The following is a 26,887-nucleotide window of genomic DNA, read 5'->3' as shown; positions in this document are numbered from 1 at the left end:
ATAACAAGCAGAAACGACTAGAAACAAGTAGTAACAAGAAGAAACGACTAGGAAACAAGTAATAACAAGCAGAAACGACTAGAAACAAGTAGTAACAAGAAGAAACGACTAGGAAACAAGTAATAACAAGCAGAAACGACTAGAAACAAGTAGTAACAAGAAGAAACGACTAGAAAACAAGTAATAACAAGCAGAAACGACTAGAAAACAAGTAGTAACAAGAAGAAACGACTAGGAAACAAGTAATAACAAGCAGAAACGACTAGAAAACAAGTAGTAACAAGCAGAAATAGGTGGTGATCGATGTTCGAGATAATAAAAAACAAGCAATTTGATTGTTTGGCCGCAAACTCAAAGACATCTCTACAATCAAAAAATCTACCTCCTTTTTTGATTTAATCCCGTAGGCTTTCCCTACAAACTTCTGAAAATTCCTTCAGTAGGTAGAAATCCCTACGTGTGGCAACACTGAATTGACCATGCTCACGTGGATGGATAAGCTTGCCTCGTTTTGGAGACGAGTCGTTTCCGCTAAGACAACAATCGTTTCATGTTGTTTCCTTATTGTTTCTACTCGTTTGTACTAGTTTGTTGTTGTTTTCTGTTGTTACTGTTATAGTAAACTGAATACCGAGGGGGGAAGGGGGGGGGGTTGGGTGGCAATTTACTCTTCCAAATAGGGTACGAGATTTCCACTAAAACAAAATGATTTCCATGGACTGCCAGATAAAACAATAGGATATTCAGGGAAGGCATACGATATTTTTCTTGAGCGATTTACTCTTGCTGAATGCCATCTAACTTGAATCTAACACACTTTCTCTGTTTTCAGTTAAGCAAGTTATTTTTTGCTTTGCATTGCTGTTGTTGTTTCATTGATAAATTTCTATGACCTGTTAGTTTTAGTTTTATATAGATACTCTTAAACAGTTAAACATTTGCCATTTTAGAATACCAAGAGATATTCCGAAGGCATTCTTACAATGGGATCGATATATTGAGCGGTCAATATGATTATCATTCTATAATGCACTTCTCCAAATACACGTATGGCGATGGAAAGCAAACTATGGCTGCAAAAAGTGATCCTAGCATGGATCTCGGAGGGCTGAAGCTCAGCCGCTCTGATATAACTAACATCAAACTATTTTTTCACTGTTCAAGTAAGTTTCAACTACAATGCTTGCCAAAAGTCTTGGAACACTGATGTCAACTTCCAAGGTCAAAATCAATCACCCCCCTCTCCCCTACAGATTAATGTTGGTTTACTATCAAACGGGTTATGATTTTAGGAAGCACTTTCTTTTGCGCTTCCCTGTATGATGTTTCTCTTAATTATCAACATTGTTTTAGGGGGAAAGGGGCGGAAGTAGTAATTTTTTCATGAAAGGAATGAAAGTTATCAAATACAGCGTCAATAGCCGGGTGTTCCAAGTACTTTTAGCAGGCATTGTACTTTGAAAAAAAACATACTGAATTTGGCTTCATGCATCTTGGCATTTTTCCTGTTTCAGACTCGTGTGATTTTTTCCCTTCAAGTTTTTTTCCAAATGTAGTTTCTTTTGTATTGATGTTTCCACGGTTAACTTTCTACATTGATTTGTTGTGAAGATAACATATGTTTTTTAATTTTCTCATACTGTCATTTCATAATATTTACGGAATATCTGAAATCACAGCATGGTGAATTATGAAATTTTCTGTATCTTATTTCGATAAAAACTTACACTTCATTTTATCTGAAGCGGTAGCTGACTCGATTAATCAAATTCGACTGATAAATCAAAGACTGTCCTTACAGACGCTTGCTGAGGTTTCAAAAACTCAATAACGTGTTAGATAAACTTAATGTTGTAAATCCAACCACGTGAAGTCGGTTAAAGGGTACACCAACTTTGTAAGTAAGATTGTGGTGAAATCTAAATATTGGTGCTTTTGTAAGTTAACTTTAAATTTGATTGATAGAATACACAGAACAGCAAAATTTTGAAAATTTTGACTTTTTTCAAATCCCTAGAGTTTGGATGGCAAGAGTGGGGACCTTGGTCCCCATGTTCCAAACCCTGTGGAGTAGGATATCATAGAAGAAAAAGAGTATGTGGAGGAGAACACAAATTCTGCACCGGCATGTCTTCTGAGTTCAAATCATGTCGAATTTCGAGATGCCATGCCCGTATGTATTACACCTTCATTCAATACGACTTGCAGCCATCTACACCAAAGCCTAGGAGCTCTTTTTATTATGCATTTACTCTGCAGTATTCAACTTTAAGGGTAAGGCAAATGGTACCGTGACCCTTCGAGCGGGAGGTTTAGTTTGATTGCAGAGTATACTTAAGAAAGAATCGACTTCTTCTGATAGGTGAAAGCTCTATTTTGATTGCTCAACATATTAATCTCTATGATTTGAAAGACTTTTCATGTGATGCAAATTGCTGTAGTCTTGTAAACAGAAGCATTATTTGGGATAGTCCTGCTAACAGTACCTCAATAAATTTCTATCGAATAAAAGCGATGAACTTGAATTTCAGAGCCTGCTGACACGACATTTGAAGACGACTGGGGTTACTGGAAGCCACGAAGTAAGAACAACTGCAATTGGAGAAGAGGCAAATCAAGAGAGAACACACAGGCTGCCGGTCCAAAACAAGATCACACAACTGGTTCAGGTAACTTGGATTGATGCACAAGCTATATTTAGATTAATGGGTAAATACGTATTTATGCAGTCCCCTCCCCTTTTTATGCACATTTCTGATCGATTACTCATTATTCTTGAATCCTTCATCATCACTGGACCCCCTTTAGCTCACAAGCTCGTGCCCTTGTCAGTAATTCATAACTCTCAACTCCCAAAATAACAGTAATTCTACTAAATGAATATTTTATGTAATGTTTTCTAATTTTTAGGTAGATTTGCTGAGGTTAGGCATGGTCAAGCTTGTCTGAAGGGAGTTAAAGCAACCATTGTTTCAAAAAGGATTCCTCCTGCGCCAGGGGAAAGATGCTTGGCATTTGTTTACTATTTAAACGGTGAAGGTGTAGAATCTTTGGAAGTTCAGTTTCAGGATCTGACATCAGGTCGCCCAACGACTTTGTGGCAAAAGAAAGGAGGTAGAAGTAAGGGATGGGTTCAAGCAGCAGTTAATCTACCAGGGGTTCCTGTGTCTTACGTGGTGAGATTATTTTCTTCAATGAACGCGTTGTTAGTATAGACAGGGAATTTTTCCCAACAAGCTGGTGGAGAGATTTTTCACCTGTTTCCACTTCCTTGGGCTAACACCTTAAAAGTTTAAAGGGTGTCCAAACAAGTAAAAAACTTTCGGTTACTCTTCCCGGCAGTTTGCTGGAAAAAACTTTATGTCTAGTAGTACCAGCTTTGGTAGCCTGTAGCTCGTAAGCTTCATCAAATAATATCTCATAAAATGTTGGAAGGGGCATCTGGAGCCTACGAAGAATGAAAGTTTTGTAGACGGAAAACTAACTTCAAAAGTGAATTGCTTTTCGGTGTGATTTTTCAACATTCCAATGAAGTTTGGGAATTGTGTTATGTTATGTTATCTTTATCAAATACCCCGTTAGTTTTATCTCGCCTCCTCTTTGCATCGAGACGCACTGCGCTAGCTCAGGCTAAAAAGTTCTAATTAGAGAAAGCTCTTTATTGGCTGTCTCTATGTGTTGCTTCAAAAAAGAAACAAACTTCGCAATACCACATGTAAATACCGCCTACCTCCAAATTCAAACTCAATATATCCTGAGAGGTTTGCTACGAGGATTCTCTAAGAGTTCAAATCAGACTTCGCCGAGGCTCCTACAATTTTTATATCTGGCGGTATGTAGACTTCAATCCTGAATCAATTATCAATATCTCAAGGTTTTTCTTGTATTGCATTGAGTACAAATCAAAACTGAGAGATGTAGTTAAATGTGAGAAGATGAAATCTTTTCAAGCTACCCCAGCCCCCTCCCCGCACTATGGTTTGACGAGAACAACTTTTCTCTCCGAAGCTGTCTTTGGTGGCCACGGTGGGTGAACCAGACTCTCCCAGCATTGCTGTCGATGATATTTATATTGACAATGGTAAATGTCCTGAAGGTTTAGGAGGTAAGGGCAATAACACTTCATACTTGTGATGAACTAATGATGCACATTATAGGGCAAACAAGGCGAAAAGCAATCTATTTCTATACCTCTGGAGTCTGTATTAATTTGCTTTTACTCTTTTAAAATAAATTCTTTGTCAATCTTATTTCAGGATTCAACTGAAACTGTTTCTAAAAATTATTATCCTCACCATGTACTTTTATGATCTTAAACTCTAATCTCTTTCCGTATATTTCATTCACAGTTTGTGAAGACTTTTCCGAACAGTGTCACAAATGGTCACTAGCTGGTGAATGCTACACAAATCCAAAATGGATGCTGCTGAGTTGTTGCAATGCATGTTTAGGTGAGGATAGCATTAATACAGTAACGTTGTTCCCAAATCATAATTCTAATTGAATGAGAATCCTGATATCATGTACTTATCTCTTTGAGCTATCCATTACTCCATATAACGTATTTATAACGTTGTAAGATTATTAAGTGAAAATTTATAAGCTTATTCCTTTTCCCCTCCCAATTTCCATCCCCCAATAGCCTCTGTGGAGGAGAATGTCATTGCACAGTTTCTTGTGTTTCTAGAATCAAGTGCCTTGTTGATTACTGCTGCTTTTCGCAGTGGTTAGCAAGAACAACAAGTTGTATTTTCTTATAATGAGCACTTGTGGAAAACAGGGAAAATGTACTGATGTTGCAATAATCAACCTGCTGAATGCTATCACCCATTTAACCATTATCAAAATATCTCAAACATTGAAGAGGTATTGCATTGCAGGCATTCCTGACTGTGTGGACAAAGAATCAGATTGTGAAATGAGAGCTAAGGCTGGAGAATGCGTTACGCAGAAAAACGAGATGTGGGGAAAGTGTTGCAAATCTTGTGAAGGTAAACTGCTTTTGTTAACAATCTTGCTTTAATAAAACTTTTTATTGCGAAAGATGTTCAGTGATATGAATTTCGGATTGTGCTTATATGTCATTGCAGTTTCATTAGAAAACAGAAATGAAAGGTGTAACAATAAGAAACCGTTTGGACTTCCCTGTATTCATCCCTGTTTTTTAATAGCTAAACAATTTGCAGGCATCATTTAGAAGCAATGGCTGACACCACTGTTTTTTTAGAGGGCGAAAGGTCCAAGAGGTCCAAGGTGGATGGCCCAAGTAAAAGTTTCCGGAACCTAACCTTCAAACAATCCATTTCATTTTTTATTAGACGTTTTAAGCGTGTTCCTCCACATGACCTTTCGTAAGATTTTCCGAAATATCTTAAAATCAAGAAACTCCGCTACTGGAAGAGCATTTTTCAAGAAATTATTTGTCTGGGAAATGTTCCATTGTTTCTTGCAAGTCAAATGACTTTTCGAAATCATTTTGGTTTCCATATCTTATAAGTATCTAGTTTTTAACTTACAATAGAAAGCAGAACTTCGACCGCTTTCATTTCGATCCGTTTATAAATTGCTTGTTCAGATGGACAAGATTAAAATCAGAGTAAGGTACACACGAGGCAAAAAAGATAAAGTTTGATCGGATTCCTTCAAAAAACGAAGAAATGTGAATTGGGTCTTATTCCTGACTAGAAATATGAAAACAATTTCTTTACATCAAGCGAATTAAGAAATGTAATACTAATCGTTGATGCAAATTTATGTAACACTATCTAAAGAGAAAAGGCTCTCCCTAACCTTCTGAAATCCCTATAGTGAGATAAAGGAACAAAAGCATTTATCAAAATGAAAGAAAAACATTATTTTATTAAACTTGCAATGTTATGTTTAGGGTCAACATTAAATCTAAATTTGTTATTTTTCAATAGAGTAGCCCATTCTAGCATTGTACCCATTGAAAATTAATGTCGTGTTTTGGAATTCTGCTAAAAGCTGGAGAATTAGGCTATATTTTATACTTCTTATAGCACTGAAATTATTTCTTTCACTTAAAATTTTTCGGAGGGTCGTCCGCCTCCTCGCTCCCTTTTGTATGCCATTGTTTAGAAACAAGCTATGAAATGTTAAAAATCATTAGTGGAGGGGAGCTCTTCTTTGTTGCCATTGCACTCGCTACTAAATGTAGAGTGGGAAAGGGGGAGTAGAAGAGGGTAAAAACTGCAAGAAAAACTGCAGGCCACTTTCATATCCTGAAGTTGACATTAGGCACGTTTCCTGGAAACCGAGAACTTTCTCCGCCGTCTAATGGAGCATATGGAAGTAGTTACACTTCAAAATAGTTTTGATTGAATTTGGAAAGTATTTTGACTTGCGAGTTTTTTAAATATTCATAATATATTTATCACGTTACAGCTTGCCTTGATAATGACAACAGATGTTCTGGTTGGGCTGCAGACGGTGAATGTGAAAGCAACGCTGACTGGATGTCTGACAATTGCAGAAAAAGTTGCAATGTTTGTAGGCAATAGCCTTGAAACAGTAGTCATATATTAATTTTTAAATTATATCTTCCTAATGATGAGATATGTGCTTCTCAGCAAGTTAGTCGGAGAGAGTTTTAAGCCATGGACAGTTTCTTTAGGGAAAGTTTCTTTATTACTGGATACTTATACGTTTACAGGCCACTGAAGCAAATTGAAACAGTGAATAAGGCTTCTAGATCGATCATTTATATTGTAACTTTTCAAACATATACAAACATCGATTCTCATTTAAAACTTGTTTCTTCAGCTAAAGTATTCTAGAATTGAAAGTTTGGAAATCAGCCGCCAATTGAAATCGACCGTCTTCAGCATCAGTTCTGCCATATTAATAGTTTGCTTATGTGATTTTGAGTTCAAATCTTTATCCGTGAGTTTTATTCCAGTTCCGACATTTTTTAGTAAATATTGATGTATTTGTACAAAAAATTTTCTTTTTGTAATCAGATGATTTGCAGTGCTCTGCAAATGGTGAAAACTTAGAATTTCATATTTGTTGTGGTATAAAAAAGAAACAGCAACCATGTATTCTCTTGTGAAGTTATGTATTCCAAATGATCCAAAAGACTATCAAGTAATTTACAATTTTGTATATATACGATTGTTTGCATCATTCTCATTGCTTAAAATATTGACTGGTGGCATGATCACGCGACAAACACATGGTGCTCATATTGTACAATGTTGTGTCCCTTCAATCATAAATCGTAGACCTTGATAACCGTAGAAAGGTGCTCTAGTAACAAACTGATTGATGACGTAAAAACAACTGTTCTTTGTACATTCTGTTGCAGTTCCTGTTCCATATGTATTTCGAAGAGATATTTAGTCATTAAGAGAGTAGCACTATGGAGCTGGCATAATCAATACGTTATTGATTTCTGAGTTCTGCTTTAATAAGCAGGTTATCTGATATATTTAATAATGAAATTCGAATCAATTTTTAATTCTATCAGTTTTAAAGAACCAAAAGCTATATAAATGATTCTTTACTGATATGATAAATGGTTAATCAAATATTTTAAATTTAGAGTTAATAGTAATCATACCAATTACATGAATTTTTCATGTGATGGTACAAGTAAAGTTACTCACTATGCATAAAGGTCATGCATGCACCATTAACTTCGACGTACATGGACCGGTACAAGCAGAGACGTATTTTGACTAACAGTTAACTCCATAGATATCATTTAAGCAAACAAACGAACAAACAACAAATAGAAGTAGATTCCATGCAAGAGGATATAATGCGGTGCTTCTGGTTCCCTGTTTTTATTATTGCTACCTTACGTGGAGTATCTGCTAGGGAAATAAGCTCTGGAGGTAAGAAAACAAAGTACTTATGCCGGCTTATTTCATGTAATCAAAAACTCTTTTTGAAGCAAAGTTTAACGTGGAATGAATGCATCAACAAATTCATTGTAAATTTCTGAAATTTTAAAAATGCATTTGCGGTAAAAGACTAAGTGTTGGTAACCATGTCACTCTAAAATTCTAAGACATATCTATTAGAAGTTTTCTTTCTGTGTAAGAAGATTCTAAGAGATCTTTCTGTTAGAAGAGCGTACAAATATATTATGTAAATGTTTGACGATTCAGAAAACTGCTTATTTTCCATGCAAATTTTCACTTGGCTTTCCAAGCATTAGTATTGCTTTGCATCTAGAGTATCAGATAACATCAGTTAACAAGACAATTCACTCTTGTAATTAGGATACGAACGTTTAATCAAAACAAATGGGATTTCCCAAAATCGGGCAAATATCGGGGTCAAATGGGATTTTTGCCAAAGTAGAACGAAAATGTTCAAATTGGTATCACGTTTATTCGATCACATGCAAGTCTCAATAAATCTTTGCTTTGACAAAGCTAACACTGAGTTTATGCTCAAATATGATAATCAAGCAATTAGTAACCACTGTTTTTGAATTATCATTTCGTTTAGTTGACTTTCCCTTGAGGTATCTAGAAATTTAGTTTTTGCATTTATCAGTAGGTACTTTTTTCACTGAAGTAACTTTGTATTGTGTTTTGATGTTAGGTAACATAAATTTATCTTAGTTTTTGCATTAAGATTTTTAGAATTAGATACTTACGGTAATGATAAGCCATCCAGTACTAAACACTGAAGCACTTACCTTAACATATCATATATTGTATAAATATGACGTAACTTGCCATATGAAATTTGAAGAGACAGTCTTCAACACCTGAAATTCCAATATGAAAGTTTACAGCATACTTCGATACCTGACATATCAAGATCGCATGTTGCAACTTCTCCGACACTTAACAGTCAGGCAGAAAGATGTTGGTATGATCTCTAGTATTGGATCAGATCCCCTAAATGATTAATTTTATACAATCATGAAAATTATACACATAGCTTCTTGTTCATTACAGAATCAACAACTGAAAACAGTGAATTCATCCTTGATCGCTCTTCAGGTAAGCACTGTATTTACGCGATAATTTTTAGTTGAAGATAACAGGCAAATTAGAAGAGTAATGTATTTGATACAAGGGTTTTTGGTACGAGCCAAGTTCAAGGGCAAACAAGCTTGTCTGTGTGTATCTTAAAAGTGCAAAACTTGCAAGCGTCCATTTAACTAACATTAATTTATTTACATATGCAGTTCATATCATATTCAAGCCATATTCTTTCTTCAATCTTTCATTTTCTTGCCTCGCTTGTGATTAAACTCTTAATAAAATGTAAAATTGCAAATTTTGAAGTGAATTGGATTTTAGGTTACTGAACGATGAGGTAACGTGATTATAAATGATGCTCAGAAAATTGCAGCCGAAATTAGAATGTTAAATCGAAAAATAATTTTTGAGGATGAGATTTCATCTACATCTACCTATAGATGCTTAGCATCAGTGTAGATACTTGACATTAGATTTTGTAACATAAATGTCTAAGGATTGCCTGAGCAATTAGGGAAGTATAACAATTTTGAGTTTTGCATTGTTTTTCCAGCTCTTCACCATACATGCCATCTTCTTCTCCCGTCCCTTTGCTTACTGAATCAATAGTCAAAAGTCGTTTCTGAATGGCAACGAAACGATTTGATTTTTTGCCTTTGCAGATCCTCGAGATCACACTGCCACAGGGGATGTCCAAGAGATTAATGAAAAGACAAAACCTGGATCCGATGATGAAAGAATGAACCGGCTCTTTGATCCTGAAATGCGTAAGTGTGGCTAAATCTGATCCTGAAATGAGTGAGCCTCCATAGAAAGGTTTTCGTTGCATAGAGATTTCTTTAAGAGAGAGTCTTGACCATTTTGGACAAAATATCTGTCCGTTGTCGCGAGGTGTCCATTCTGAAGAGATTCCTTTGGAAGCATTTGGGACAAAAATGTTTGTCCGTTGTTGAAAGGTGTTCGTTGTATATAGGTATCGTTAATGGAGGCTCTACTGTATCAAACAAACTAATTTAGGCTACTGTTGATCAGTCCGTTGAAGAGTATTTTTACATGCTCATAGGAGTTGCAAAAGAATCGAATAGATTTGCAATATGCAAGGTTAAAGAAGAGAGCATGTAATAACATAACAACCCTTTCGCCAATTACAGAATATAAGTAAGGTAGAATGTCAGGTATTTAGATAAAATGTCTTTTAAGCCATACCTAAGAAATAGCGCTAACTGAAGAATAAACTTCCTTCTTGATATTCTAAAATAGACGCTGATAACAAATATAAAAGAAATGAGGCTTTAAATTGAACGTAACCTGACAACATGTTGCAGAGTGTTTCTATAGGTAATGTTGTACAATGTGACGTGTAGAAGAGGATTGTTCTGTGTTGTTTAGTTCGGTGCAACTTTGAGCTATCTTTTTTTCACATACATGTATGGATGAAGTGAAAACCACGTGCATTATTACGCTTCACTGAGATTTTTGTACAGAATTTGGCTCCTATTCGAATATATTATTGGGAGAGAATATATTACTCATAAATATATTTGTATTGGCCATTTTGACGTCATTGATGTCAGAAGTCTAAGTACCCTGCCTGCCAGAGTTCCATCTGATATACAATAGAAAGAAAGAAAGAACAGAAAGCGGGATGAGAGGGTTATTTTTATTTTTCATATTTCCTTTCCTTGTTTCTATGGTGTATTTCGAAGCTCTGGCACTCATGGAAAAGTTAGACATAAACTACCCTGGGTACCAGACTCACTATATGAAAAAAAATTACTTTATTATCACTCTATTATTTTATATAGAGTGAGGTACCCAGGGCAGACATAAACCGACCAACTAAAGTAAAGATAGGATGTTATCGCCAGTTTTGACGGGGAGGGTCTAGATGATGCAACATCAAAATTACAAAGAGTATTGTACTTTGATACAAAATGAGCTTTCTCCTTTAACACGAGAGCACCCATGCTCTATTGCGAAGCTATAATGCTGCATCGGGCATTTGACATAGTTGCAATCGCTGCAATCTCTCTCCAACATGCCAGTTATTGTTACTTTAAAAAAGTTTAGCGTTGTATTGCACTAGCCATGCTACTGATCCTTTTATCTTTTCTAGCTTTTTGGCTGGCCAGTGCACGGCTAAACTGGATTTCGGGGCTCAAAAAACATTCTTTTTAAGCCACACAATCAACTAAGTATTAGAGCACGAGAAGCTAGTCTCCCTTCCCCCGTAAAAACGAGCGTGTTCCTTAGCCCTCAATGTTATCATTAACTATCTTTATTATTTTGATAATAGAAAATTTACTTTTCAGACTTGGCCGACCAGTTGTTCGAAGGATGTTTAATGCTAGACAAACGAGATAAAGAAATTTTATCTCATCCAAGCGATACAAGGAAGGAAGATAAGAAGACACATATATCATATACAGATAAAATGTGGCCAAGGGGCGATATACCATATGAAATAACATTCACTGGAATAAAGGCTGGGAATAAAGGTAGGTATTATGTGCTTGCACTTTCCGCTGCATGTTCTGACGTTTCAAGGAGAAATAATGGAAGAAATCTTCAATATACAGCAAAGTTTGAACATCCGCATATGCAAATAAACAGGTTTTGAAAATGCATTGCAAATAAACAAATAAGCAAATAAATAGGAAAAATGCATTGCAAATAAACAGGTTTTGATGAAAATTTCCAGAGGAGCTTAAACATGCCACGACTATAGTTGAAGAATGTGTTAGAAGGTTCATTTTCAGGGGTATGGAAAATAACAAGATGTTGACAAAGCTTTTGAAGTTTGATCTGTGTTATCTAAAGTTGTCAAACTGTTTATAGATTTCTCATGGACTTCCAACAGAGCTTTCTATACTCTAAAAATGAAGGATGGAAGCATGGGGGCAAGAAGGGTTTAAGCCTTACCCCCTAATATCTAGAATGGTTCTTATTCTTATTTTAATTTTGAATTTTATTACGGACATGTTTAAAAAGAGTTACATTTATTCCTAGACCTTGATAAATTGATTTAAACTGAACCTGGAATACGAGATAATATCATCTTTTTGCTAGCAGTGCTAGTGAAATCTCAAAACTTGGAAAGGGGGCAAATTAAAGTCAGAACCTATGTCTTCCATTGATGTTAGCTATAATTAACACCCTGGTCTAAGTGTTCATTTTGCATAATTGATTACGGTGTACAAAAACTTAGTTATCCTAATCAATCAATCTAACCCTTTCTATTTAATACATTCCTTTATTTTTTTCGTTTAACAGAAAAATTTGAAAAAATTGTGGAACTTGCCATCAAAACCATACAGTCGAAAACATGTATTAGATTTCGCAAGAAATTTCAATCGGATCATAACTGGATAGAATTTTTTGATGGATCTGGGTATGTATTATGTCACAATTATTGTTCAGAAAACTGAAAAAATCGAGGGATATAATTCTCGTGGTCCCTTTTACACTACGGTTGATTTTGGTAAATCTTTACTTGAAAAATTGAATTTGATAGCGAAAGGAAAGAAATATGGTTTGCAGACATGCCAGTATCATGAAAAAGACAATGTCTGTAATTTATTTTAAAGACGTCTGGACCCTAGTCGGGACATTAATCACGTGACCCCCACATTGTAAATAAGCCTTATTATGCTTTCATGCTTTCACGTTTCGTTCGGAGTTCAGCTGTAATTTTATACGATATTTATACAATTATATTGGGATTGTTTTGTATATAGTATCATGATGTTTGTATATAGTTGGAACATGTTGGTCTCTTTCTGTATTTCACAATAGGGGCTGAATGAAAATTGAGGATATCTATATAATTTTTGCTTTATTTCAAGTTTTAAACCATTCTATTCTTTGATCAACATCTTCTAATTCTATCTGTATGAAGATGCTATAAATTTTTGGTGTATTGTGAAATTCTAAATTTGTGTAATACTAAATTTGATAAAATCTCTTATACCTTCAGCATGAAAAATTAAGAATTCAATTATATTTACTTTAATGAATAGCCTAAGTTTCAAAAAGTATTTGCTCCAAAGTATTCGCATAATTTGTACTTCTTCTCAAAACTAACTATTTTCATTTTTTCTTAATAAAGTTTTGAATAAATGTTGTCATCCATGATACTAAACGCTGTGGTATAAATTCAGTTGCTTTTCAGAGCTTGGCAGGAAATATTGGGATAAGCTACCAACTTGGATATCACTGGGGGAGAAATGTTGGAAGGTCGATATTGCCCTTCACATGCTGCTCCATGCTTTGGGTTAGTAAGTTTTAGCTTTCCAACGCGATAAGTCTTTTTCAACAACATCTTACTCTCATTATTGATACCAAAAAATTATTTGCTGGCAAAAAAATGATGATATTAAAGATTGGACACATTTTGAGCTGACGTCCTGACGCCATAGAACCTTTCAATCTGTTTGGGAAACATAGGCTAAAATACTCTGATGTCTCGGACATGTCTCTTCTACGATGTAAACCAATTTCAAGGCATACAACCTAAAGAGACCTTATATTAGAAACTGTATACAATAAAACAATAAAAATAACTTAATTACTTGAATGTTTCCATTGCTAAAAATTTTTCATATTTCTGAAAGAAAGATGACTTTTCAAAATGCAGGGAGTACTATGTATGCGTTAGCTCAGAAGTGAGAGGGAGGGGGTTGGTTGATGACCTGGATACCCTATCCTGTTCACTTTACAATTTCAAAACAATGGGTTCCAGACAAAATTGGCATAGCTACTTGAAAAATCATTGCCATATGAATTTATCAAGGAAACAAGCCCCCAGACGCTTTGCTCCTATAAATGTTAATATGTAAGACGGGCGATTTCCACATTTGGCTTGATTATGCTAGAGTAGCATCTTAATTTTTACATCGTAACCCGAGAAAGAACCAGGGGCGAATCCAGAGCAAAGTTGAAGGACGGGCAGTTGGTAGGTGGGGGTTCGAGCGTAGATTTTACGACGTTGTCTCTTTTCCCTCTCTATAAAAGTAAATTTCACTTTTTAGGTTTCCTTCACGAGCAAAATCGGCAAGATAGGAACGAATACGTTAGAGTGAACTGGAACAACGTCAGAGATGGTAAGTCGAGTCTAAAAAAATCGTTAAAGAAAATGAACATCCCAAAAGGCTTTTGGTGCTCAGAGCCTTTGAAATTCACTTCTTTCACTTTTTTGCTATAACAGAAAAAGCAAATTTGAAAACTAGTTGAGTAATACTGTGTTACTGATGGCGATAATGTGCTTTCACTTTTCAAATGCATTTTCAGATGTTTGCGCTAGCAGCTATCGCTAAGCTTTTTAAAAATATGTAAGTAGTATAAACTACAACTTAAGAAAAAGTTGTTCTCAAAGAAGGGCTTCATCACCGTTAATTCCCTGTCAGAATTTTCATCTATAGATTTTTCTAAATTTTGGTTCTTGCATCACCTGAGAAATTTAGCTAAAACCTTGTCTCAGGATCTATTTTCTATTGCAGCTTTTGTAGAGATTGTTCATAGCAAATGGCTTATGTTTTGTTCCTGTTTCTACAAATAGGTTATTGCTTAATTATAATTTACGTTATTATTTATAATTAACCACGTTGGATTTCAAACTCTCGATCTTCCTCTTGTTCGATTGTCTACCTTCAATGTGCTACTGAGAGTCAAGTAAAAAGCTTTCAAATCATAATTAGAATCAGTATTAACAAATAACCACTGCATAAAGTATTGGAATTCTAACGTTAGTTTGCTAGCTCGAGTAAACCGGCCATCTTCTTCCCTAAAAACAGCGCAGGTTTACTATAAAGCAGAGTTTGTTTTTCGTTCCTCCCCCCTCTTATGGCCGTCCACTGCTTGACTCCAACGTTCCAGTACAGAGAATTCGGTTTCAAACGTATTTTTCCTTGTGACGTTTATTCAGCTGAACGAATCTATCAACATAGTAATTGTGAGGATGGGGAGCAAAAGGGGTGAAATTTGCTCGAAAATTTGAAAAAATTGAAGTGTGCCGTGGACTCTTGGATTTGCCAAGTAAAATTAACTGGGTTGTAGACAGTTGTTTGCTATTAAAACTGTTACAAATTCCTTTAAAAAAGTTTCTGTATCTTTTCTAAAGTTCATAGGTACTGCTTAGAGTTGCTGGTTCCAATTATTAACAGCCAATTTTATGACAATCAGTTCAGCTCTGGGGAAACCCTGTATGTCGGGGAGAAATATCTGCACACAACATATCATTTATGCATTCATTTTGTGTTCTTCTCTTGGTGCATTACGATGTTGCTTTTTTCCTATTGCTTCATCTTTGATGATATCGTTTGGCGTCCGTCTAGATGTCCTGTTCTGTAACCCTTTTACCCTTTTAAATTCTATAACAGCACCTTTACGTCCTTTAGAAATTACCCTTGTCTTTCCTCGCTCAATAGAATTTACAATATTTACTTCAGATCTAATATCCTCTGTTGTATTTATTTGTACTTTTAGGGACGTCTAACGTGTTTCATCGCCATACTCTTTACAATACCGACATGTACCACTTCCAGTACGATTTCAACTCAATCATGCACTTCCCAAGGACAGCTTATGGTAAAGGATCAAGAATCACGCTACAGGCACGGCACAACCCTAATAAAGTTCTTGGTGGAACTGATCTAAGTCAACTGGATATTGAAAAACTCAATAGAATGTTCTGTAACGACAAACGTAAGTATTTAGATACGTCCCCAAGTCAGAACAGAGATTTTATTGACTGAATAACTTTTTGATAGAGCTATCATAAAATTCAGTTCCACAAAAATCCAGTTTTTTTTCTTGCTGCAAGCCCCCTTTGAATGAGTGCCTCTCTAAAACAGGCGATAATTTATGGTAGTTTCATTAATGCTATTTGTTAGATGATTTACTCAGGTTTTGAAGAAAAGCTGTTCATAAAATATTCCGAAATAGCTAAAAGTAAAAGGTTAATTACTGGGAGGATATTATTGTAGCAACTATTAGGAACACTTAGGCAATGCTTTTAAATTGCTCAAACATGTCAATTGCAAGCTCAATTACTGCATCAATGCAATTACCTACCTCTAATAGGTATAGGTTCAGTACAACTATCCTCCCGATCTTGAATCTGGTAAAAAAATATTTTTTCTCTCATTCGTTGTACTGAACCTTCGTCACTTTTTTATTTAATTTCATTCTGGAAAACTTTGTCTCTTCATCTTGTGAAAAGGTTATACTTTTGTTATGATAGCTGTCCGGTACTTACAGTGTGTTGATGCAAAAACACTAACAGTATTGTAAATGTTTTATCATATTGCTAAAATTCGTCAGATTTTTGTCACATATGTTGGGGCCATATTTACTGCCTAATTGCCTCATGCCAATAAATCAACAACGAATAGGTGTATGAGCAACAACATTTTTGGATGCAGACTTATTGTATTTGAAACTTAATTCCAGTCTTAAAGCCTTCTCCTAAGCTCATATTCCAATGCAATGAAACTAATAAAGGTATGAAGAGTGTGTTGAAAAGAAGCTTAGGATGAAGGCTAAAAATAGGAAGAATATATGATAGGGAAGTGACAAAGAGGTCTCTCTTTGTGTAGGTATGTCATTTTATCTGATGCTATCTGTTCACGATATCTAAAAAATGTTTAAGAATTATAAGATCCTAGTTTTACATGTTCATACTTGACGTCTTAAAAAGATTATATCTTAAATATTTTGTGTTTTGCCAGCAACTACTGAGGAGCCAGTTGTCATGCCGGGTGCTTCTAAATGGACAGAATGGTCTGCCTGTTCCAGAACATGTGGTCTTGGACAGCGATTTCGCCAGGAAGTCTGTATATGGGAAGACTGCAAACAAAGAAATCTTCAAATGAAGATCTGCAGAACCGAAAAGTGTATTAAGTGTATGTCAAATATGTTTTTTGTTTTTTGTGTATTGACAAATACGAGCAGATGACAGCAAGAGCTTCGACCAAATGGGCTTAGAGTTACTAAAAGATGAAAAATTATTTTGCAAAGCCTATAGAAATGCCTATTTATATCAATTAAATATCGGACACCTTTCCTGCATTAATGTGTAAAAGTGCTCTTGCAGTTACTATAACTGATTTTTGGATTTTCATTTGTTTAAACCAGTTAAAAAAACGATGGAAACGACAGGGCATATTATTGGAATTTTCAATCGTACTGAAAAAATACCAAGCAACAGCAAACAACACCCAGAAAGTAAATTTTCTTTGAAAAAGTACGTTACCAGGACCCTGCTACTTATTATCAAATTATGCAGTTGGAAGTAAACACCGGTACCTGCATATTATATTGTGACGTCTCTAATAAAAAATGTTTGCGACGCTACCACGCTGCGCTTCGACCCTTTGTCGCATTTAAGGTTGTCTATTGAATACTTGTCCTTGAAATAATTCAAAATCAAAACATACTAAAGCTTTTTGTTAATAATCTTCAGAGTATGAAACGTCAGAACATCTAGTCCATAATTGATTACACATTCAGTGACAAATGAAAAAGCCTATAATAAACAAGACATTAATGAAGAGACTACCCCAAGCAATAAGCATTACCAGTGGCGGCGCCAAAGAGTGGTATGGTAATTACCCCCCCCCCCCACTTTTCTGAAAATATGGTCTACATATTTCTTTTAAAAATGGATTAAAAAACGCTGGGTAGAGGTAGATCAGATTTCCCAAGGAAAGTTAACTAGGTACAAATCATTAAAACGAGGCAAAAGGGGCGTGGTTCCCCTGGCCGCGCCCATTACCCTCCCACTCTATAATAGCTGGCGCCGCCACTGAGCATAACCGTATTTTGGACTAAAATATTTTCTAGGTTTGGTCTATACTTTGTTTTGATTTTAGAAAGTTTCATTAAGTGAAATTACAAATGAACTGAACTTTACAAAGCTACAAAACGAGATATCTATGTGGCAACATTGTCATTATTTTTGTAAGTGCCCCCCTCGAATAAGTCGCCCACCAAAAGATTCCCAGGGGCTTGTTTAGGGTGGATTATTTCAAAACTGCTAGATGAAGAGACATTCCCCCACGATAGTTTTTGGTACAATCACACGTTTTGACTAACATTTTGGATTTGTAAGACCGAGAAGGCTGTCCTCTCAGGATTAAATTTTTGTTGTTCCATTTCTTTCCCAAATCTTCGGGTTGTGAGGCCTACGTAACCAAATGTCTTAAAATATTTGCCTTTTTCAAAGCCAGTTTTAGATTCTGTAGCCCAAAAAAATTATTTGAAAATAAAGGAAAATACGAAAGCTTGGAAATTGAGATTTTTAAGGTAAATAAAGTATTAAGGCTTTTAGTATGTGTTGCTGTCAATATTTCATACATTTTTTGCTTTTTCTGGACAACTTTGCTGTTTCATTTCTATGTTACCGCCTTGATTTATCTTTGCTATCAACTGAAACCGTCTTATTTTATGTTGTTCTTCTTCGTTACTATTATATATTTTATCCTAATAGCTTCCAATTTTCACTACTTCTTTCTAGCTCCATATGATGCAAACTTTGACAAAAATTCAGGAATGTGGGAAGTCAAACCACAAAAGGCGACTTCATGTGAGTGGGCTAGGACAGAGGCCAACGACACCTTGAAGGACCATACAACAGGAATAGGTGTGTTTAAATTACAGCTCATCATACACGATGATTCACTCCCAGATCAACAATCATAGATGACTATATTTGAGTGATTTGGTCTTTGCCTGCATCATTCTTGTTTTGAAATGCCTTTTACATATTGCCATAGATTATAGTCTAACACTTAATGGTATTGAATATAAATTAATACCTCATTTACGGCATTTTGAGACGTAACTCAGGCGCGCAACCAGAAATTTCAGAGGGCAGGGGTCCAAGACACAAAAAGGGCACTAATTAAATTTCATTAAAGGTCCACCGGGGCATTTGTTTAGGTACGGCGAAAATATGAGCAGTTAGTAAATCTGTAAATATTGTACGCCAGACAAGGGAAACTGATCAATAGAGAAAAGTTGTGGTGTACGGTTTATTTTGTGGTGAGGTGTGATTTACTTTTTCCTTTTAATTTTAACTATGCAAATGACTTCTTTCTGTCTGCCGTACAGTGCTGCCGAGAAGTTTAGGAGGCCCGAGGGAGGGGGGAAATGGAAAAAACAATGCCTCTTGCGAGCGAAGCGAGCAAAAATTTTGCCACCACACCCTTGCAAATAGCTTAAATTCACTAATTCGTTTAAGATGTTTTACTTTTTAATTGTAATTTTGTAACTTTTAATAAATTCCATTTAAAAACGGAATTCGTTGCTTTGTGAGGCTCCCTAGACCTCGAGGCCCTAGGGCAGTTTGCCCCTTTGTCCCCCTCTCGGCGACCCTGCTGTCATCTCCTTTTCCCAGCGCCAGCTCACTTTTGAATAGCAGCCCATCATCTTCCATATCCGAAGACATTTTGCTCTTTGAAATATTATTATTGAATCCTTTGCTTCGCACTACAGTGGGAGTAGGTTGAACAGTTCCACGAGCCTTGGCTTTAGCTGGTTTCTGTCTCCAAGTCTTGCTTTCAGCTGATTTGTAATACTGACAAGGAACGGAACAGCTGAACATCAACTTTTTGTGCCATCTTTACTGCTTTCTAAAACCAGTCCGCGAATATTTCTCTGCATTCGCTCGTTTCATGCAAAGGTCTTCTATGACCCTGTCAACTATGTGACAGGCTTGAAAAATGTCTTGGTCGACCCAACAAGCTCTTACAAGCTCTTACCAGAGGTCGTAGAGGCTCTATCCCGTTCAAAATCTTGTGCCTATATTTTGGTTTTTGAGTCCCAGAACCATTCTTCTTCAAAGCCAGTGCGTGACGCATCATAAAACACGCTGTAGAGTTGGGGCTTGAAGATATACTCTATTACTGCAACATGATGACGTTCGACCCAACAAGTACGTGAAAAATTGACTAAATAATTTATCTGTATTCCTGGGAGGTCCATTACATCTCCGTAGTGTGTCATTTACTGTATGACCAACCATTTTAGCGTAATAATCAAAATATTCAAGCAATTTTCCAAGAAAAAGGGCACTTTTCCCCTTTTGAGAAAAAGGGCAGGGGTCTGGACCCCCAGGACCCCCCCCCCGTAGTTGCGCGCCTGTAACTCTTAACAACCCTACAAAGAGGCTGGCTTGCCATCATTTTGTAACAACTATATTTGTAGAGAGATCAAAAGTTTGTCGATATTTGTCTTCAAGCATTTTGTATATAAGAGGGGAAACACAAGCCTCCCATGAATAGAAAACGAATTCTGTTACGGCTGATCTCTGATTTTCTTCCGCGAGAATGAATCGTTATTATATCAAATTCGTTTTCCATTTGATTTTACTATCACAAGAGTATCACTGTTTCTTTCATTGCAGGATCATTTCTCACAGTTGGTACCAAAAGCTGCATAAAGGGCCAAGCTGCATACCTTGTTAGCTCTTTTATAAAGAAGAACGACTTTAAAAAATGCTTGAACTTCTTTTATTTGATGAGTGGACGAGATGTAGGAAGTTTGCAACTGCGTATTGTATATGAATCGGGACGCCATATGATGCTTTGGGAAAGAACCACAGATATGGGAGAGGAGTGGAAACAAGGTGCAGCAACTCTGCCAATAACAGACGAAAGATACAAGGCATGTTTGTTCTTGCTTTATATTTACATTGGAAGTATATTAACAATTTATATAAAGGTTACATCCATAGATGTTATGAATTCAGAAGAAATTGTATAGAAATTATGCTAGGAAATCATACAGAACTGTACTGGACTGCAATTTTAGCTTATTGTGCAGTGCAAAAGAAATAGCCGCGTATCCGGCATCAAGTGTTAACACCGAGATTGTACTTTTAGAAGCTACGTCGGAAAGGGAAAAAAGAACCTTTATAATTAGCAATTTATTAGGAGATAAGTGCGGTGATTATGCCCCCTTATCCCTCCCTTTTTGCTGTAACTGTTTTGTTGAGTGGAAAAGTGCACAAAACTTATTGACATCTTGATATCGTCTTGATATTGACATTTGTTGCGATCACATCTTGAAATTTTTTAATAAAGCCTATAGACGTCGTATTGGTAAAACCAATGGAAGAGCACAAAATACCCATTACTTAATATAAAATAGGTAACAGCTCTGTGCTTTAAAGAAAAGTGGCTTTTCTGTGATGGTACTCAACCATGCTCTATCTGAAAAGGAACTGCAATCAATTTAAGACTGGTTTAGAATCGGCAAATAGGTTACACCCTTTTATTTCCTTGATTATAGATTCGCACCTAGATGTGCCAAAACAAATGTGAAATTTTTCAAAGCCAAGTTAAAAATTCTGTACCCCTAAAAATTGTTTGAAAAGTAACATGAAAATGCAAGTGAGAGGCTCATCTTAGGATGGCCTAAATGCAAAATAACGATAACTAACAGTATATGGTAACATCAATTATGCCCCAGAATCGACAACTTTATATGCTATAGCTTTCTATCGTTTTCATTTTTGATTATTCGTAGGATGTACCTCTTTCTGATTATTGCAAGATCTTGCATGCTGTTCTTCAGGTGTCTGTCGTAGGAAATACATAGATTTATCGAGTAAAAGCGTGCATAACGTGATATGAAATCTTTATTTCTTCAGTTGAAGTTTGCGTACCGCTTTGGAGGTTCAAAGATCTCTAAAATACTTGTTGATGATGTGTATCTTGATGATGGCGAATGCATCGACGGAATACAAAGTTCGTACTCACTCGTGACATTGCATTTTTATGCTTTACTTGCAATTAATAATGAAAAGGGATGGATTTATATGTCTTCCTCATTTGTAGGATAATTTGTTGTACAGGAATTAGAAAGCACTGGTGTACTGACACTTTCTTAAGAAAATTGAAATAAACCAAAATTTTGACTTAAACCCACCCTTTTTGAATTTGAAAAGTCCCTCTTTTCTCAGCAAACGGGTCTTTTTAAAAAGGCTACATTATAAAAATGCATAACTGTGTAAATAGACATAATTGTTTTATTTGCTTCACATTGAACCATCACAATTGCAGATTTTGTCATCACGAATGTTTGATTTGTAAGAAAAGATCAAGGTTAATGATCTACGATAGAGGCTCTAGCCCCAATCCACTGAAGCACAGAATTTATCGGAAACCTTCAAAAAATTTTCTACTTCTTCGTTAATTTTTAAAAAAAAATTATCTTTAGCCTTCTGAAACGTCGCCTCTGTGAAATTCTACATGCGATCACTACATTCTCTTGCCAGTATTGATTTTAATACTATTTGTCAACATTCATGAAAGCACGAAAATGTTTCTGCTGTTGGAGCGGTGCTTTGGTTGTCATGTTCTTTCTTCCTAACGTCATTGCAAATTGGAATTAGGAGATGATTTCTAAATGTCTCTGAATATGTTCGTAGGATGTACCAATCTGCATTTACAATGCGAGAATTGGGCAAAGAATGGAGAATGTTTCAAAAATCCTGCATACATGTTAAGAAAGTGTTGCCAGGCGTGCTCAGGTAAAACATGATGTTTATTTCTAAAATTATGATATTATATCAGATTATCTAGAAAACATTATGACATATCATCCTACAGTATTTAAATCCTTATATGCTATGTCATTCAAATGTAATGTGATCACCCATCAATAGTAAGGGTTGAAGACCTTAGTCATTCAATTTACATTCGTTTAGTTTTGTACTAAAGATTGTGATGTCATAAAATAGCTCCAATTCCTAGCTTCCTTCCTTTCATGGTTGTTTTTTGGATCAGTGTCAGCTGTGTTTCTACCTCAAAGCTACTTAATAAAATCTTACTTGTATAAAATTAACTGAAGCCCTTCGTAATTCATTCTCAACAGAGGAACGCTGCGTGGACAAAATAGGTCAATGTGCGGCTCTTGTAAGAGATGATTTGGGTATGTGCAGTGCTGATCGCTGGGTAAATTGCTGTAGGACATGCCAAGGTTTGTAGATAACATGGATACGAACAACCGGCTCTGACTTTGATGTAACTCTTCATATTGCTGCAGTATATATCCTAAATGCATGATCCTGTTTACCACACACAAATTCAGAGACATGATTTTTTAGAACACAAATTTCGTTAGCGGCCGCGTTAGGGTATTTCACAAAATATCCGAATGTAAAATCTTTTGACCTTGGATTAGACAAGAATATTAAGCCCCAGAGAACACACATTCGAACGCAATATTTTCTTATTCACCTATCTGCAGTTGGTGACAGCTTTTGTTCCTCTCTGATACGCCCTTGGCCCTGTATCCGTATTAAGAGTTGTCCAATCGCAACACTCCAAGGTAATCGAAGAGACGGTTTTTGCATTACTCTGCGAATTGCTTTTTTCCGGTTGGAGCATAATAAAGCATAAAATAATGAATTATAATAATTTAGACAAGATCAAATGCAAATCATAAAGTGAAAAATCACGTGTGAGGGCATAGAGTGCTAGATACAATTTTTGGCGGTACAGAACTTGAAAATGGCTTTGAAAAAATATTACATCATAGTGCGAGATACCTTCAAGCTGGAATTTGAAAATGAAAAAATATCTCATAGAAAGAAGGAAGAAAGAAGAACCATAGAATAATAAGAAAGAAGAATCATAAAAAATGAAAAACACTTCCTACCTAATCTTAGTGAAATTGTCAATTAATTACTAATTTGATTTTGATCGGATTTAAAAATTCGCTTAAAACCAAAAAAAACATTGTTCAAATGTTGTTATCATTTTAGATTGTCTTGATAAACACCCAAGATGCAAAATGTGGGCCAGAGGAGGCGAATGTAGTAAAAATCCATCATGGATGCAAGAAAACTGCAAAGATAGTTGTGGAGTCTGCGAATAAATCAAAAATTGATGTCGAAGATGCATTTTAATTGTGTTTACTATACAGGAACCTTAAACACGGAGTTTAAGTAACTTTTTAAGATTGAAGCTCACGCCACATCTTTCTGGGTGCAAGAGGACGATATTACCAGAGCTAGTAAATCGATTCTTGATCAGCTTACTGACAGAAAAAAGGAATATCATTGCAGAAAACGTCAAAATTTAACCAGAACTTTACAGATTTGAATATTAGGTGCTTCAACGATCTAACAGCATGGAAACGCAGAATGCAGACATGCGGTGTGAGCGACATCTTGGGTAGAGAAAGACGTCATTTCATGAAAGAATTTTATAATAGTCTAATAATCTTGTAGTTAATAAGCAAGCAGTGACTAACAGCTATCATACTAGGTTGATCTATTGTCTGAAACACCTGATTTATACTTTGATATTAAGCCAACGTACCTTTAATATGTTAAGTGTTTTCATTTTAGAGGAGCTAGTTAGGTCTAGTTAAATAGCATGCATTACATAAAATAGTTAACAGCAATCAAACGCATAGAAAAGTTGAATTGTTATATATGAGACTAGCTTAAATCATTCAACTAAATAATCATTTTTTAATTGTCTTAGCGATCATAGCACTATCAAAATAGTTTTTCTTAAAGAGATTTCAGACGAATGTTAAACCCAGTTGATGTTCAAAACTTCTTGTAATAATTGTTTTTTCCTTGCGTCCTCTTTATTGGGCACCCTCCCTTCTCGAAAATAGGCCCAGTCAATATATCCAAGTTCCAACTAAGCGTCTGGGCGCTTAATCGAGGAATTGCGATAAAACACTGTTGATAAGAATTGGTAAGAAAAAATTGATTAAATTGATACACCCTGTATAGCAAACCCGGTGAAAACCGTTCTTTTTAAGAAATCTTCTGATCGGGAGTCCCCTTTAGGAGAGACCTAGGATATTTTATATTTCCCAACCTCCCCTGCAAGCCAAAATTTTTTGTCTGCTTTCAGATCTCGTTTTAACACAACACAACATTGTGGGGGGTGTTCTAGAGTTATAAATAAATACACCTATTTGATGCCTAGTGCTGCCAACATGATTGCAAGTTTTACCCATCCCCTGCCAGTCCAAAGCAAATTCTTCTGTCCCCTGTCATATTTACCTGCTATCCCCCGTGACAGAAATCTTCGTCGGGTTTGTTACACAGGGTTGTCACTAAGTTTGTAAAAATGATTGCAATTTACGTGTTATATTTTTTCCAAACAAAATCTGCTAAACTGTCTTCAGCAGGCTCAAAGACAAAGTATTCATAGTGCACATGATCTTTAGTTCCCTTGTAATATGAAGCAGATATTGGAAAAATGTCGAAGATAGTTACGCCGGCAGAACATAGCCTCTGATTTGCGTAAGCATTAAACAGTGAGATTCTGTGATTTGTCATAAATCTTGAATACGTCCGGTTCCATACTTGTGTGTTCTCTATGTGTGTTAAAGTGGTTGTTTTCCATATAACACGAGGGCTGCTGGAATGATTTCTCTGGCTTCTATTTAGGTCTAGAATATGAACGAATTCATCTAACAGATTTTGGTACACACTAAAATTTAGGCTCGTGATAATATGCAGCCCAAAATTTATGACCAAAACACTTCGATTCGTCTGCATTTCAGGCTTACTAAGTATATCACGAAGAGGTTCAAAGAAACGAGTTTGATTAAATTGCAGACCAACATTTATAGGTTTTCTTGGCTCGCCTCTATTGTCAATCTTGTATACCCATGTGTAAGTCTTGCTGCATTTTTTAAAAGCTTGTCTACAAAGAACTCTGGTATAAGACGAATCCCAGAAACGATAGGTTAACGAGTCTCCAAGAAACCATAGCGTCTCAAGCTTGGGCTTTGAATTATATTTTGCAGGATTCAAAACTGGCAAGTTAGGCGTCCAGCTGTATTTTCCGCCATTGTTTTTCCATCTTCCATACCCATCCCAAACAAAGAAGCACGAATGATTGCAATAACTGGTATTGGGACATGGTATTTTGATATTTGAGTACCTAGGTTTACTTCTTTCTGGTTTGGATCCATTAAACACGTTCTGGCTATTTACTTTGAAAGGCACAGGTAAGGATCTTTCTACTAAAAAGTCATCAAGATACCCAAGGATTCCATCTTCTTGAAATTTTCCCTGGTAATTTCCTTTCTCAAACCATCTATCCGGTGGATCCCTTAAACCATCGCATAGTGAGTAATCAAGAACTAAATTTAATTCATAGTTGCCAGGCTCAGCTATAAAAAACCAAATCTCATAGGTACCATCATTGTTATCATAAACAATGCCACTTTGTTCCGCTGTTCCCGTTAAAAACGCTCTCCATGAATCTCCCCCTACTGATTTCGCTTTCCCATCCCTTGTTTTTGTATGCAAAATAAATTTACTGTAATAACCTGCCGGGTTGACCTCTAAGTAAACTATAACACTGTCAATGGCACTTGTCCTACGCTGGTTTTCTTGATGCTGTGGTGTCCTAAATTTCCATTTCAAATCGCTTTTACATGGCTCCAATATTTGCTCCCAGTTGAATCTTTCTTCCTCCTCGGGATAAACAAAATGATCACGTGGGCTTAATTCCAGTTCATCAAGATTTGGTAAACTGAATAATGGAGTATGAATTTCATTGCTGTTACGGTAGAAGATGTAGGCGATATCCAATATTTTGAAAACAAGGCATCCTATTAGTACAATGAATAATACTTTACTCATTTTGCTAGACGGTTAATCTAAGGTAGACCTGTGAAATGCAATTTAAATAGACACGTCCTAACTCCGTTACCAAGGACACAATAAAACTGCTGCAAGAATGAAGCAGTTTGGTTAGTTCAGTTCTTACCAATGATTGTTTTACCAGTTTACCAGCCAAATTTCACCGGAAATTAATGGAATCAAAAAAATTTAGAAGATAATCTTCTTTTTGTTGTGTAAAATTAGGCTGACAGGAGCTTTACTTCATGATGATTTCACTTGCTTCATCACTCCGCCACTGTCTTCATACGGC

The 26,887-nt window shown here is 35.9% G+C and overlaps 3 protein-coding genes across 3 annotated transcripts in view; 2 read left to right on the top strand and 1 right to left on the bottom strand.

The window, feature by feature from the left end:
- Nucleotides 1-7,110, top strand: part of LOC135694134 (uncharacterized) — a 54,211-nt gene extending 47,101 nt beyond the window's left edge. Inside the window, exons 16-23 of the mRNA XM_065212824.2 lie at nucleotides 951-1,163; nucleotides 2,018-2,173; nucleotides 2,532-2,669; nucleotides 2,911-3,176; nucleotides 4,009-4,105; nucleotides 4,350-4,451; nucleotides 4,881-4,991; nucleotides 6,406-7,110. Of these exons, the coding sequence (XP_065068896.2) occupies nucleotides 951-1,163; nucleotides 2,018-2,173; nucleotides 2,532-2,669; nucleotides 2,911-3,176; nucleotides 4,009-4,105; nucleotides 4,350-4,451; nucleotides 4,881-4,991; nucleotides 6,406-6,521 (1,199 nt within the window). The 3' untranslated portion in view covers nucleotides 6,522-7,110. The remainder of the gene's footprint in view (nucleotides 1-950; nucleotides 1,164-2,017; nucleotides 2,174-2,531; nucleotides 2,670-2,910; nucleotides 3,177-4,008; nucleotides 4,106-4,349; nucleotides 4,452-4,880; nucleotides 4,992-6,405) is intronic.
- A 191-nt stretch (nucleotides 7,111-7,301) lies between these two features.
- Nucleotides 7,302-24,550, top strand: LOC135694136 (meprin A subunit alpha). Its single transcript, XM_065212825.2, has 15 exons — nucleotides 7,302-7,859; nucleotides 8,940-8,984; nucleotides 9,629-9,733; nucleotides 11,279-11,464; nucleotides 12,240-12,357; nucleotides 13,127-13,239; nucleotides 13,997-14,068; nucleotides 15,450-15,668; nucleotides 16,694-16,867; nucleotides 18,481-18,606; nucleotides 20,371-20,630; nucleotides 21,619-21,715; nucleotides 22,399-22,500; nucleotides 22,845-22,949; nucleotides 23,737-24,550. The coding sequence occupies exons 1-15, from the start codon at nucleotides 7,769-7,771 to the stop codon at nucleotides 23,847-23,849; spliced, it is 1,926 nt and encodes a 641-aa protein (XP_065068897.2). The 5' UTR covers nucleotides 7,302-7,768; the 3' UTR covers nucleotides 23,850-24,550.
- Nucleotides 24,551-24,695: 145 nt separating this feature from the next.
- On the bottom strand, nucleotides 24,696-26,837 carry LOC135694137 (uncharacterized). The gene has a single exon (XM_065212826.2). It carries the CDS (start codon nucleotides 26,593-26,595, stop codon nucleotides 25,078-25,080), a length of 1,518 nt encoding a protein of 505 aa, XP_065068898.2. The 5' UTR covers nucleotides 26,596-26,837; the 3' UTR covers nucleotides 24,696-25,077.
- Between the last annotated feature and the right edge of the window lie 50 nt (nucleotides 26,838-26,887).

This window comes from Rhopilema esculentum, chromosome 11, assembly GCF_057945365.1.
Source record: "Rhopilema esculentum isolate cy_ngs chromosome 11, ASM5794536v1, whole genome shotgun sequence".
Classification (NCBI taxonomy): Eukaryota; Metazoa; Cnidaria; class Scyphozoa; order Rhizostomeae; family Rhizostomatidae; genus Rhopilema; species Rhopilema esculentum.
This window is presented reverse-complemented; position numbering and strand designations above follow the sequence as displayed.